Source organism: Haliotis cracherodii, unplaced genomic scaffold (genome assembly GCF_022045235.1).
Source record: "Haliotis cracherodii isolate W230 unplaced genomic scaffold, xgHalCrac1.p SCAF_12, whole genome shotgun sequence".
Taxonomy (NCBI): domain Eukaryota; kingdom Metazoa; phylum Mollusca; class Gastropoda; order Lepetellida; family Haliotidae; genus Haliotis; species Haliotis cracherodii.
Genome location: NW_027266267.1, coordinates 14,670,445 through 14,685,065, shown reverse-complemented (window position 1 = coordinate 14,685,065; position 14,621 = coordinate 14,670,445). Strand labels below are relative to the sequence as shown.

The window sequence follows — 14,621 nt, the reverse complement described above, 5'->3', positions numbered from 1 at the left end:
ACATGCCTCCGTGATCAGATGAAGATGACACTTAAGACAACTGGGCCATACATGCCTCCGTGATCAGATGAAACTGACACTGAAGACAACTGGGCCATACATGCCTCCGTGATCAGATGAAGCTGACACTTAAGACAACCGGGCCATACATGCCTCCGTGATCAGATGAAGATGACACTTAAGACAACCGGGCCATACATGCCTCCGTGATCAGATGAAGATGACACTTAAGACAACTGGGCCATACATGCCTCCGTGATCATATGAAACTGACACTTAAGACAACTGGGCCATACATGCCTCCGTGATCAGATGAAGCTGACAGACAGCATTGCTACAACTCTTAATGTAAAAATTACTTTTAATGTAAAAAAACTTACATTAAGGCTTACGTGTTAATTCTTGTTACAACCCTTAATGTAAAAATTACTCTTGTTGTAAAAATATTTTACATTAAGGGTTGCGGGTTCACCCTTGTTACAACTCTTAATGTAAAAAATACTCTTAATGTAAAACAAATTACATTAAGGGTTGAAGTGATAGATGTTATTTTTTTACATTAAGGGTTATCACTATGAAATAATACTTATCGAACTTTCATGAAACTTCGCAGATTTAATTGCTCGTTACTTTGTCTAGATGTGCAAATGACAATCATTTTTAGATTCCCTTTCTACAATGACCACCTGGTTGTTATATTCAGGCTTCATAAAAGAGTTTATGACCCCTTACCCCTTTAACCGTTATTTATCAAACTTACTGTTTCACCAAGGTTATGTTTCGACACTCTGCAAGGTAACCTCGTCACTATCCTAATACCGTAACGACGGAAAGGAGAAGTCTGCCCAAGCAGATCAGACCAAGTTGTAGATGATGTTGGGTTGTTAGAATGAACCATTAACAGAGTTTAAGGCGTAAAATAATGGCCATTTTGTTGCCGTATTACGGATATGACAGTTAAGCATACACCAGAATTATATGCTATTACAAACGAAAGGAATTCCAATGCAATGATTTTTGGTTAAAAAAACTCGTAGGTTTCCCAAGTACCATGCCGAGTCAAATATAGCCACTTAAAGTCTATATTTTTCGGATATGAATTCTATACCTTTTCTATAGCAGTTTAGCATATCCTGTAGTAACACCATTGTTGATTGAAAATAGCGAAAAAGAACATTAGACTAAGGCCTGTAGAGTATTTCATGTCAGTTATGTCCCCCTTTCACTACGACCACGAATATCCCGAATCAACCAGAATCGGAAACTTTCGAAATTCGTGATGATTCGGCCAATAATACAAGATTCAAGATTCTTTATTTCAGTATTGGAGGCCTCGTGGCCCAGAGTACAATACATTTATATCTAACTTATTTGTGGATCTCACACAGTTGATTTACAATGTTTCCATAATATGTGACGTAATACATACTACATAATTATGTTTGTTTGTTTCTTGTGTTTTTCAAATTTCTCTTTAGGTACAAAGCAAGACCTTTGATTGTTGAATGTGTTGTAGAGGACATTAGTTCAATTAATTTTTGACGAGAAGGATGTTTATGGTAATACTGTGGAATAAATGTGTTTCTACTTTGCTTATAGTATGAACAGAGTAGTACAAAATGGTACTCGTCCTCTACAACTAATTCATCGCACTGGTCACAGTATAGCATCAGCTGATCAACATTTGTTTTCGCATTATTTTTACTATAACGCAGTTTTTGTATTTTCAAACTATGCGAAAGAGTGCGGAACTTAGCTAATACACAGATCAAGTCTTTATCTAAAACACCCGATGTGATATACATCTCTGGCGCTAGTAATGACTTGTATGAATTATAATGTGACAGGAAATGTGAGCTGGTAATCTTTTGAAACCATTTCTGTATCTCCATATCTACACATCTCTGTTTAAACATAGTTATGAAACCCTTCGTGTTTCCACAATCCTGAGCAATCCAGACATAACCAAAACCTGTTTGAAATAACAACATCCTGACATGTGAAACCCAGTTCAAAGCCCCAATCGCATCGTGTGACTGTAACATTTTATAACAGGCATAGGGGTAACGCTTCGGATTCATACGAATAAGTCTACACCAATATTTTAGACACCTGCTAAAATAATTTATACATAGGTTATAACGGCCAACTTCGCCCAAAACGGCACTTGAAGACGCTTGTTTTCCCAGTTTCAAAAATCTTTTAAAATATAAACTTTGTACTCTTTCTATAGATCCTCTGTATGTATATCCCCAAATTTCACTGCCATAATATAGAATGGGTGCAATTTTTGAATCAAACAAAGCAACAATTGTCTTCAAAGATATATCTGGATAAGTTTTCATAAGTTGAAATAACGGAAAACATGACTTTCTAGCTTGTAATGAAATAGTCTCACAAGCTTTAGACCAGATTAACCTGGAAGAAAATATAATGCCCAGGTATTTATAATGTGAAGTTGCTTGCATTTCCATAGATTTATAAAACCATTTTTCCACTTTTTCCATTTTCCAATAATGCAAACTTTCGTGGCTAATCAGGTTGAAAAATATAAGGGAATACCAGGAATGGGTTAAGAAACATGTACGAATTACATGCTTCATGTACGGACCATGCACGAATTGTAAGAATCACCACCGACTAAGTTACGAATATGCCGAATGTTGTTCTTACTTAATTCTTACATGATTCATAGTTGACTCGGGACATTCGTGGCTGTTTCGGGATGTTTTCGGGTTGGGGACAAGACATTTTGGGAGCCACGAATCGCTAAGAATAGCAAAGAATGCAAAAGAATCGATTATGAAGCTGTTACGGACCATAAGAATTAATTACGAATGGCTTACGATACCGCCAGAAGATTGCAATTCGGGGACCCTTCCACGAAAGTTTTGGACAAACAAAACCTTTCTCGCCGATTCGACGAACTCCCGCGAACTGTGCGAAATGTTTGGGAATCAAATAACATTCATTTAAGAACTTCAAGAAATGATTGAGATTTATCTACGAACATGAAAAATGTCCTATTCGGGGTGATTCGGGATATTCGTAGTCGTAGTGAAATGGGGGCATTAGAGACCGACCATTCCATCTTCTGTGGGAGCTGACATTAGCTCACTACAGAACTTCGCACCAGGTGAGCTGTAAATGCTATCTTTCGATATATATATTAGATATAAATCGTATTTTGAATAGTTTTCGCATGACAGATGACGCACGCCGTACAAAGACGGATGGCAATACGTCACATAAGCCTTTCGGAAATCTTAAAATGCGACATTGCGACAATGCGACAAATGGCCAAAATGTCGCGTTGTCGTAATGTCGCGCTTTGGCTAATTTTGACACTTTTGCTTGTTTTTGCAAGGGTGACAATGCATATTGTAACATTTTTGGGATAAACGAGATTCCTGCATATTATAAAGAGACAGCCTATATTGACACATATCGAAACAGTGAGCGACTGAATAGAACATCTCCCAGACTCGGTCCTATGTCACTGAACCCCAAAATTCAGCCCCGTATAATAGTATTGGTGTTATCTTGTTTGTATCTAAACATTTGAAGTAAAAGTGAGGCGAGTATGGTTTCAAGGAATGTATACTAAGTAACAGACCATGAACGCCTTCTTGCCTGAATTGCAATATATTTTAAGCATTCGACCTCAGTAATCTATTGCTAAAATTGTTGTTGACAGTATTGCCAAACACAATAAGGTCTTCCGCAAGTAGAAGTAAACAAATATAAATAAAGTCCGAATGTAACTTAACACAAAAACGACAATTTTGTTCCATGCCAGTAACTAATTTGTTTATTAAACAAAACTGAAACAAAAAGTGACAAAGCATACACCCTTGCCTCACATCCAAGAAGCAACAAATATACCAGATACTCTGTTGTAAGTCTTTACATTACTGTACATGGATTTAACATTTTACCCATTTAATACAATAGCTTCCATAGATTTCATTAAGGGGATTCTAATATGTCAACTGTCAGTTCTTGCACATAACCCCGACATGTCACTATGTCCTCCACCTCACTAAGATTATCCTGAATACCCATTGGTTCAGAATTCAGCGACGAGAAATAGTCCCCTCAGTCTTGTATATCTATAGGGTTGGGTCGTTGCGGTCGTCCAGACACACCCTTTATGATGTCCCAGAAACGTTTAGAGTCTTCCGCTGCTGCATTTTCTAGGTCACTCCTTTTACATTGTGCAAACTGGCCCTTCTTCATTCCACACAGCTATCTGTATTCTTACAAACTTTGTTATACTTAAAAAGGTACGAGTTATCTTCTGAACGCAATTAAATAATGGCACCGTCCATGTTTTTTTACAGAGACATTCATCATCATCGGGGAACATATCACTCGATGCTCAACAATAATCTATCACACTACACCCAAAATGTCCAATAGGGGGCACGGGTGGCCCAGTCGTCTAAGGCGCCGCGATTCGCTGTGCAGAGTTGCGTCCCTTGGCACGCCAGAAACCTATGATCGAAGGTTCGAATCCCGGTTCGCCCCGATAATGTTGCTACGTAGGTTTGTCAGCACCATACCCGTGCTCGTGGTTTTCACCGAAGTGGTAAACGTCTGAGACCTGCATCACTTCGGGCTTTCCTCCCACATTAAGCTGACACGCCGTGAAATAACTGTAATACTGTTAAAAGCGGAGTTAATCCCAACTCACTCTCTCACTCATTAAATGCCCAATAAATGTACAGTCACCGATTTGATAGTCAGTTCCAAATCTTCTATTTACAATAAGTATGTTCAAATTTGAACGCATTTCGAAAAGAGTTTTGCCAAAGCTATTTAGTAATTTATCACATGAATATCTTTCCATCTCAAACTGTGTAAAAAATCTCTACAAAGTAAATATTACTTTCAACATGGTGAATAACATCGTTCTCCACATAGTCCCGCGTCGCACTGATGCGTGGATCGATGTTCATGATGTCGACCACTGGGTTGTCCAGATTTGATTATTTACAGACCGCCGTCATATAGCTGGAATAATATTGAGTGCGGTGTTAAACAACAAACAAATAAACAAACAAATCCAACCACAATGATAGAAACAGCTGGGTCCTCTTTCAGTGCACTCAATAATAAATACAGCAAAATCTCTACCCAATTTTGTCTATCTGTGTTGTCACACCAGGTCGATCTCTCCAGCTGGATATATGTAAACACACATAATATAGCTCTACTTAAACCAAATATACTTTTATCATTTTTTAAAAGTTTATTTACATTAAGATAATTTTTACATTAAGGGTTGTAACACAGCATGTATAAGACATTATCAATCACATAATCTGCCAATGAAATGCCAAAATGTATAAACTGTAGCAATAGATTTATTATCATGATGAATTAATGGATCTTAAACATTCTGACAGGGCATGTTTACAAGATCAAATAGAACTGCCAGACAATATGTATAACAAAAGCGACAAAACCTTTTCCATGTTCATGAGAAATCTCTGCTGAAAGCAGACTCAGTTGTATAATATCGACTATATTGTCGTAACTGCTTTCGGGCGTCAAGTGCGACCCTGCTACCGTTACTGAAAGTATCGCCGTGTCAAAAAATAAAAAAAAATAAAATGAAAAAAAAAATATGAAAGTATCGCCGTTCCTGGTCGTCATGGTCAATGACGTCATGATTTTCCACTCGTCTTGTCCGCAGCGGCTCGGCTCCGTCAAGGAGTGATTGGTCTAACGTCGCTTACTCCAAGTTGTCTCTATCAGCATTCATACTCGCATAATAAATAAACGCAACACCAGCTTTATACTCACATAGATTTACTTACTTTCAGCCCATCTATCAATACAGGACAGGATCACACTGGCCTGTCTCGTCACTACATTGGGAAAACTTAGAACGATCGGGATTTTATTCATGCACCGATTGTCTGTAAATGTAATATCCAGTTATGTATGACTGTTTAATACCAACTTTGACTGGAGTAGGTCCAATAGTTTTTCAGATATTGAAGTAAACGTCGGTACCTTAAATTAACTTCCAGACTATAGTTTTACATACTCCCAGCCCCTCTTTCAACACAGGACCTTCGACCAATCGTCACTACATGCGGAAAACTTAGAACGATCGGGATTCGACTCGATCAATTGCAAAACGCGCTCTCCTATCCTAACGTTAAAGTATCATTTTATAGTGTTCGGGACTGGCCTGTCTTTGTCGCATGTCACAATACCTCATTTTGATTCGTTAAAAGTTCGATCTGACCATGAACTCATGTGTGTCGTAATCGGATAAATACAGAAGCCTTCGTGCCAGATTGCTCATCTCTCTATTGATTTTGTGACTCACTCCGGATGAAAAGTATCTTACCTATCTGCTTGTTTCATTAACTAATCGACGATAACATGACACCAACCCGATGATAAATGTGAAATGTCAAGAATACACTTGTGATAAATGTGAAATGTCTTTTATCTTTTTATTCCTTTCCAACTAAAAGTTCTCTGTCACAAACTATATCTAATGCAACTCCTCATTGCAGCTATAACGGTTTTATTTGTTACCATTTTCTAATGTTTTTTAGATGCATTTTTAACCTTATAACAATATCACGAGCATGTGTTTATGAATCACTATCAAATATTAGATGGTACAACCCAGTCTCAAACACATGGAGAAGCAAGTCAGTTGAGCACCAGAAAAAATACGGGAACATATGGTACAAGTCAAAATAGGAAATGGCATTTGACATAATATTTGTCACTGATGCGTCTACCAAAAAACGTTTTGAAAGCTTTACTGATGCCTTGAATGTTTTAACCTCAATCAAAGATAAGACAGTGTCATCTACAAAATCTGCAGAAAAAATCATTATCATGAAATAATGGACCTTAAATATTCTGACAGAACACGTTTCCTGTTCTTTAACCATTTTGCTACCTTTGATTTCTTTTGTTTCTTTTGCTGTTTCCTCCGTTGTTGAACAATGTCCACAAACACTGCAGAGATACCACTTCCAGTTTTGGCCGAGATCTCATGATGGGTGCAGCCAGTCTTTTCCCTCACGAAATCAGCAAAATGATGTTGCTGCTCTAACCACTGGCTCGATTGGAGATCTGCCTTGCTTCCAGCGAAGACAATGGTAACTGATCCTCTCGTTGCGATGATGTCTTCCTGCAGGCTAAGGGCTTTCTCAAAGGACACGAGATCATTCATGGCGTACACCACCATAAATGCATCGCAATCCTGAATAGCTTTACTTCTTGCTGCACCAAAGCAGTATCCACCTGGCGTGTCCCAGATGTCAAGATCAACTGTTTCTCCTTCAACGTCCAGTGTTCTATTGTGGATCTCTCCAATAGTTCCACAATACATGTCCATGAAGATTGGTCGAAGGTTCTGGTTGAGAATCGACGTCTTTCCGCATCCTGCACCTCCCATGACCGCCACTCTCAGACTGTGTTCACCTCCTGCAGCTCTTGGCAATTGAAATTGAAACATCCTCGCGCAGTGCTAGACCACAGAGTGTGTGTGATAACCGAAGATGTTTTATGAGACTTTATACCTCAATTACACGTATTTATCACACCTTTGAGTATTGTGAATATTGACACCTGAACTGTAATGCATTTCTTTTTTTTAATTCAGCCTTTTATTCAGACTTCCAGAGTCTGCAACGAGTCCGTGTCTGTGTCCCCAGGGTCCTCCAGACGGATGGCAGAGGTGGAGATGGTTGACATGGAACAGGATCTCTCTATCGATATATCGTCAATAGGATCGGTTGTTGAAACAGCCTCTACAGTGTTAGGTCTGGGTAACCTCAACTCTTCACTGAGCGGAATCACGTCTTCAGATATTTCCATATCAAGGTCCAAGTCATGTGCAGTCTTGCTTCCGGCAGTTCCCTGCTCCACATCGCTATTGGGTTCCTGTTCTCGTTCTTGCTCTTCCCCGCTGACTCCGTCTGATGCTTCTGAAACGACCAAACACAAAGTTTCTTTAAGGGTTGATCGTACACGGTATGTGTATAAAGTGTTAAGGTATCCAGGATGGTTAGAACTTGCCTCAATGATCATTCATTAATAGAGTTGGTTGGTCGGTTGGTTTGGTGTTTAAAGCCGCACTCAGCAATATTCCAGCTATATGACGGCGGTCTGTAAAATAATTGAGCCAAGACCAGACAATCCAGTGATTGACATCATGAGAATCGATATACGCTGTTGAGATCGATGACATGCATCAACCAAGTCAGCGAGCCTGACCACCCGATCCCGTTAGTCGCCTTTTACAGCATGCATGGTTTGCTGAAGATCTATTCTACCCCGGATGTTCACGGGTCTCAGGTTTTAGAAAAGGCATGTTTCATGAATACGACAAAGGCAAATCATAGTTTTTCGTCCACCATCTTTTTCACAAAGCAAACTTTTCATCTCGACTATCATTCGTTAGTCGGTCAAATGCTTGTTCTTGTTATCAGATGCCTGACATTTGATTCGAAGATTGTTGAAGGGTAAATGGATACTTTACAAGCACAGTCTTTTGCCAACGTATGTGAACCAACTTAATAAGTGCAGGCCACACATTTTTGTGTTATACTTCCATATCTCGTGGAAGTTCCCGTTGAATTTTCTTTTTCATCAAAATTGTAATGTGTGTTGGTTACTAAGTGGCCATCCTCTATTATATGCATGATGCATTAGTAGCCATTCAGACACAAGTAATGGGTGTTACATTATATATGACATCCTCATTTACATGAATTGTATTTTTCTGTCAATATTCATCCGGATACAAATATAAATTATGCCCTGTATGGTTTCACATGGCATGGATGGAATACTTACACAAGCAATTAGATAGGACACGACTATATGAACCGAGTTATATGTTAATATAGGACCTCTGATTCCATGTAATAGAAAACTGAGGACCATCGCTGGCGTATAACATCCCAATGTAGCGGTGAAAGAGTTGATGGAACTACAGATGCATGGTCATATCGATGACAAGATGAAAAATACCGACAGTTCACATCGATTCCATGCTTGATTATCAATAGTATGAGTCACTGTGAAGTTTGAATTGCAGTCAATATACAGCGTCTGTCTTTTTATGTCTCTCGCATAAAGGACATGTTTTGATATATGTTTTCATTATTGAGTCTATTTTACACCGGATTCATGCATATCACGAAGTTATGTGCCTGTGGCCAGTCTGTACCTGTGGACGCGGTAGGATCTATGTACACTTTTTTAACTTGTAAGCCCTTGTCTTGGGTCAGGTTAAATCAACAACAGGCAGGGAAACAGCAATGAACTTTTCTATCAACGAGGACAGCGTCAAAACATAAACAAGAAACAAACTTTCAGTGTTTACTAATAAACACTGCGATTGATAATCGCCGATCAAATCAGAATTGAAAATTTAGGATATTGAGAAATTACTTGGATGATTGTTATCGTTATCAAAATGATAGCCTAAGATACCGAAATTTAGCCTCTAACTGGGTCGAGAAGGTAACCTTGTAGAGATAAATTGAGAAACAATTTAGCGAGGAAGCTAGCGAAATCAGTTTCAATATGTGTGCTTATAGACATTTGCAGCTTGGGGCAGTTTCCCGAAATTAAAACATTTTGCCCAAATAGGCCTAAAGTTTCAAGTTGTCGTTCTGTTGGACATCTTACTGTTTTTCTAACGTAATGGAATATGATCAGGAAGACTTCAAGCAAGGGGCGGTAGGGTAGCCTAGTGGTTAAAGCGTTCGCTTCGCCCGAAGACCTGGGTTTGATTCCCGACATGGGTACAATGTCTGAAGCCCATTTCTGGTGTCCCCCACCGTGATATTGCGGGAATATTGCTAAAAGCGGCGTAAAAACATACTCACTCACTCACTCACTCACTCATTTCAAGCAAAGGTGACGTCTCAGAGACTAGAGATTGCCGCGAAAGGAGATCAATGATAAAGTCATTTTAGTGTTTTGAAAAGATATGTTGCCTGTTGGCCTAACTAATCACACTGACACTGTAGCGTAATACTGTATTAATGCATATATTTCAGGAGAACTTGCATAAGAGGGACATTATGTGACAAGTTTCTTTACACGAGACAGCAGATAATTAATTAAAATGTGCGTTTTGAATACTGACTCAATTTTGTGCTTAGCAACAACATGTTAACACGTTGTATAATTAACTGAACACAGACAAAAACATTTGGATAGTAATAACATTTTTGTGTAAAAACAAACGTCTTTCTTAGTTTGGTAAGATCGTGAGAATATCAACTGGCGCACATGTTTGCCACGTGCAGCGGCCAGAAAATGGAAGTTCCAGTAACCAGAAGTTTCTGGCCGCTGCACATGGCAAACACGTGCGCCAGTTGATGTTCTCACGATTTTACCAAGCTGAGAAAGACCTCCCGGGCGTTTCCAGAGGTCTGATGAAACCTCCCGGACGTTTCCAGACGTTCCCGGGCGTCCTCAGACGTCAAATAGTTTTAACCCCCACCATTGTGTGTGTGTGTGTGTGTGTGTGTGTGTGTGTGTGTGTGTGTGTGTGTGTGTGCGTTCAGCCCCACCATTTGTACAATTTTAAATTGTATCCACGTAACATCGCCTCAACCATTCTAAGCGATATCAAATACATCTATCTTCTCAATTAATGATATATGTTACATCCCCATTCGTTCAAGCTATTTTGTATATCACCAACCTGATCACTTACCTGATGGTCTGATGTACTGACAAACTCACTCACTTAAATACTTACTGATTACAAAAGAATCGATAATAACTTAAATATGGGTATCTATAGATAAGGAGTAGGTCTTAAGTAACGCATAGATTAAAGGTTAGTTCACAGTACAGATCTTACATGATACAGTTTGGATAATGTATCTAAGTAGATCAGATCATTTGAGTGGTTGGGAGTAGTGATCACTGTCAGTATGCTTTATGTTTAATATATCCTTGAACTTTGAGCATGATCCCACAACAAGAAAAATTGTTTAAATTTGATTTTTTAAATCCATTACTGTTGGACAAATGAAGTAAAAAACGTGTTTAGCAAATAGTTAATTCAGAAATTATTTGGTTACGAGATTTTGAGCAATGCATTTCATTTATGAATATAATAGTGTGTGAAATAATTAAGCTCGTTATGATCAAATAAAGGTTTCATTTGTATGAAAATCAGATTCGGAGATTATTCGTAAGGATTATTTACACAGAAGAAATAAGTCGGTTGAGTTGTCATTATTTTCACGATCAATTTTCTGAAAATGTATGTGTTCGCAGCTGAAGAAATCTGACAACACAGTACTCTCTTTGAACATGATCCTACACCCAGAAAAAGGTTTTAATGTGATTTTTTATATGCCATTGGCATTTACAGTTACTGGTGGACATATGAAGTAATAATAATAATATGAAGTAAAGTCTTTAGCACATGGTTATTTCAGCAATTAGTTGGTTACGAGAATTAAAGCGATGTTTTTTATTTATGAAAATAATAGTGTATGAACTATTTCAGCTAGATATGATCAAATAAAGGTTTCATTTGCATGAAAATCAAATGCGAAGATTATTCGTAAGGATTATTTACACAGAAGAAATAAGTCGGTTGAGTTGTCATTATTTTCACGATCAATTTTCTGAAAATGTATGTGTGCGCAGCTGAAGAAATCTGACAACACCGTACTCTAATTGTGAAAGTGAGTGAGTATGCTTTTACGCCGCTTTTGGCAATATTCCCGCAATATCACGGCGGGGGACACCAGAAATGGCCTTCACACAGTGTACCCATGTCGGGAATCGAACCCAGGTCTTCGGAGTGACGAGCGAACGCTTTAGCCACTAGGCTACCCGATCGCCCCTAATTGTGAAAGACTTGTGTTGTTATGAAAAAAAGAAGATTAAGTAGGAGGGCCCTTTTTGGTCAGTTGAATTTGTATCATACTCAAAGTTTGCTAATGATCAGGTTTATAAAAATATATAAATATCATCAAACAAATAAGGATTGAAATACACACAATGATTTGGTAGCCCCCATGGGACCTTCATAAGGAACTGACAGAGGCATTCAGTAATAGGCACGAGGTGCTTGAAAATCTGTCTACCGTGTAAGAATAGTTGCACATCATTATCGCTTTTGAGGATTGCAAAAAACTGAATGCACCTATGCCCAACCCCTTAGCGTCAAAGACGTCGTGTGACGACCGAAGAATTAGGCAGATACATACGATACACAGGCATGCTTGACACTGTGGCAACACCTCAGGTTGCAAACGTGTGACCAACTTGGCATGGAATCGATATCAGATGTTTGCATCAGCAACCCGGTATATCAGTTGGTCGATAGCGTTCCACCACACAGTGGCAAGAAGGGTTTCTCCTGATTGCAACAAGATGTCATTACTTTGTGACTGCCACAAAACTCACAAATGACCTGCTGAACGCCATGTCGTTAACGTTTCTAATCATTGCGTAATCGTCTCTTTGAGGCTGGTCTCTGGTAACGGAAGGCAAGCACAGGCAGCCACATTTAGATGGAGCTGAAGATCACGTCAATTATAGAGACCAGGACTGGACTAATTTCACCGATGAATAGAGATACTGTTAAGACTTCACTGGTCGTCCCGTCCGAGTGTGGCGTAGACAATAAGTAAGATTATGGATTCCAACGTCAGATGTGCATTACAGAAATGACATTCTGGACGTGTTCGTGAGACCGTATGCTGGTGCAATCAGCCCAGACGCATGGACAATAACGCACGACCTCATCGTGTCAGGGCCATTGTCCGCATGGAGTTGCCATCCCGGTCAGCAGACCTCAACCCTATCGAACACACGTGGAACGAGCTGCAGATCGCCCACTCAAGACGCATTGTTCTTCTTGCAATTCTACAGGAACTCGACAAAGATTTTGCGGGAGGGAGGAACAATCTTCTCTTGGCAACCACCAGACACTTATTGGGAGCATTAGATGAGGGGGACTGGCTCTGACCGCATTACATAGGACACATATGCGCTACTGAAAGTTGTTTGGGACAATGATTTATTCATGATTGGTCACGTGATGTTGATCTTTGTTGATTAAACATGTCTTCACGCAATATTGTCTTGAGCCATTACAGATGCACTCAATTTGATAAAGAGATGGTCCTTAGGAAACTTTGAGAGGTATAAAATTAAAGAGCTGAACCAAACCTAATCATTAGATACGTGCTTATTAATGAGAGATTGGATATTTTGGACTAAAACATTACGTTAGGTTACGTATGAGGTTTCAGGAAGTATGTTCCTCAAATTGGAACATTACCAAATCTTTAACCAAAGCTAATTTACTTCATAAGGGAAATCATTCTTTTTTTCGTATGATTATACTTGAGAAGTACTTTGTGCAAAGCTTCGCACAATTCACTGAAACAATCGCAGTTAGGGTCATAACAATTAACATGCAATTATTGATTCCGTGAGGGACATCAGATATGTCGTCTCATTGTGATCATAGATTGTGTTACACACATATATTCAATATGTCAAAAATGAAAGCAAATCCCATCTGAAGTTAACTGAGGAAACAATATGTGAGCTGTTGGACTTTTTGTGTCCAACACCTGGTGTTATCTATGATTTTTCAATGACCCATTCACATAATGTTCACCTCTACTGCCTTTTACGCTCAGTGGAATCTGTTTCGACAGACTCTAGAGACTATTAGCTACCTTAGCATGATAATGGGTTAAGAATCTACATTGAAACGTCGCTAAATGCAATAAGCCAGAAGTTGTTGTCCATAACGTTGTTTTCTTATCATGAATTGGACTGCCTTTGATGAGCGTGCACGTGAATATGACCATTATGTGGACCACATTGTATGTCCAGTGGTCCTGCCACTTGCCCAGTGCATAGGTCAACTCTTTAAGAATGACAACGCACGTCCTCGCAGAGGTCGTGTTGCAGTCGACTGTCTGAGACAGCAAGGTGTCACAACATTGCCTAGCTAAATCTCAACACATTTCACCAATTGAACACCTTTAGGGTAATATGGGGCAAAGGCTTCGCAACCGACCTCAGCGTTCTCATAATTGGCAACAGCCTGAATAAATGTGGGGGTTCCCTTAAATATTGTTCCTCGTATATAAGACCACAAACAACATTTGAAATATTTTACAGCAAGATAATCAATATCATCAACATCAAAGAAACTAGTATATCCCAAAAGATTTCTTTCCATGTTCAAGTATAAGAAGACTTGTCGGGTTGAAGTGTATATCGAATTTGAATATATCTAGACGACTGTATAAATAGTATTATCTGCCGCCATGAAGTGTCCATCAAGTGGACAAATTTTCTCAAAAACTTTTTAAGTCACAGAAAGGAAATTTTGCACACTGATGTATCTGGTTATGATCCCAAATGAGTTTAAAAATTAGTGTCGTAAATTCATTTTTGACGGAGTGATGGACCCTTGCTCCATAGTGTGTGCAATGGGGACATGAAACTACTGAAGTTACATGAATGAAGGTTTGTATGCTTATCTTAAAGATATTGGGGCACGGGGGGGCCTAAGGCGACGCGATTCGCTGTGCAGAGTTGCGTCCCTTGGATACGCCAGATATCTA

General features: G+C 39.1%; 1 protein-coding gene across 1 annotated transcript; it reads right to left on the bottom strand.

Annotated features, from left to right (window-relative positions):
- Positions 1 to 6,871: 6,871 nt before the first annotated feature.
- LOC139457066 (ras-related protein Rap1-like) lies at positions 6,872 to 7,498 on the bottom strand. Its single transcript, XM_071238508.1, has one exon. The coding sequence runs from the start codon at positions 7,496 to 7,498 to the stop codon at positions 6,872 to 6,874; it is 627 nt and encodes a 208-aa protein (XP_071094609.1).
- Between the last annotated feature and the right edge of the window lie 7,123 nt (positions 7,499 to 14,621).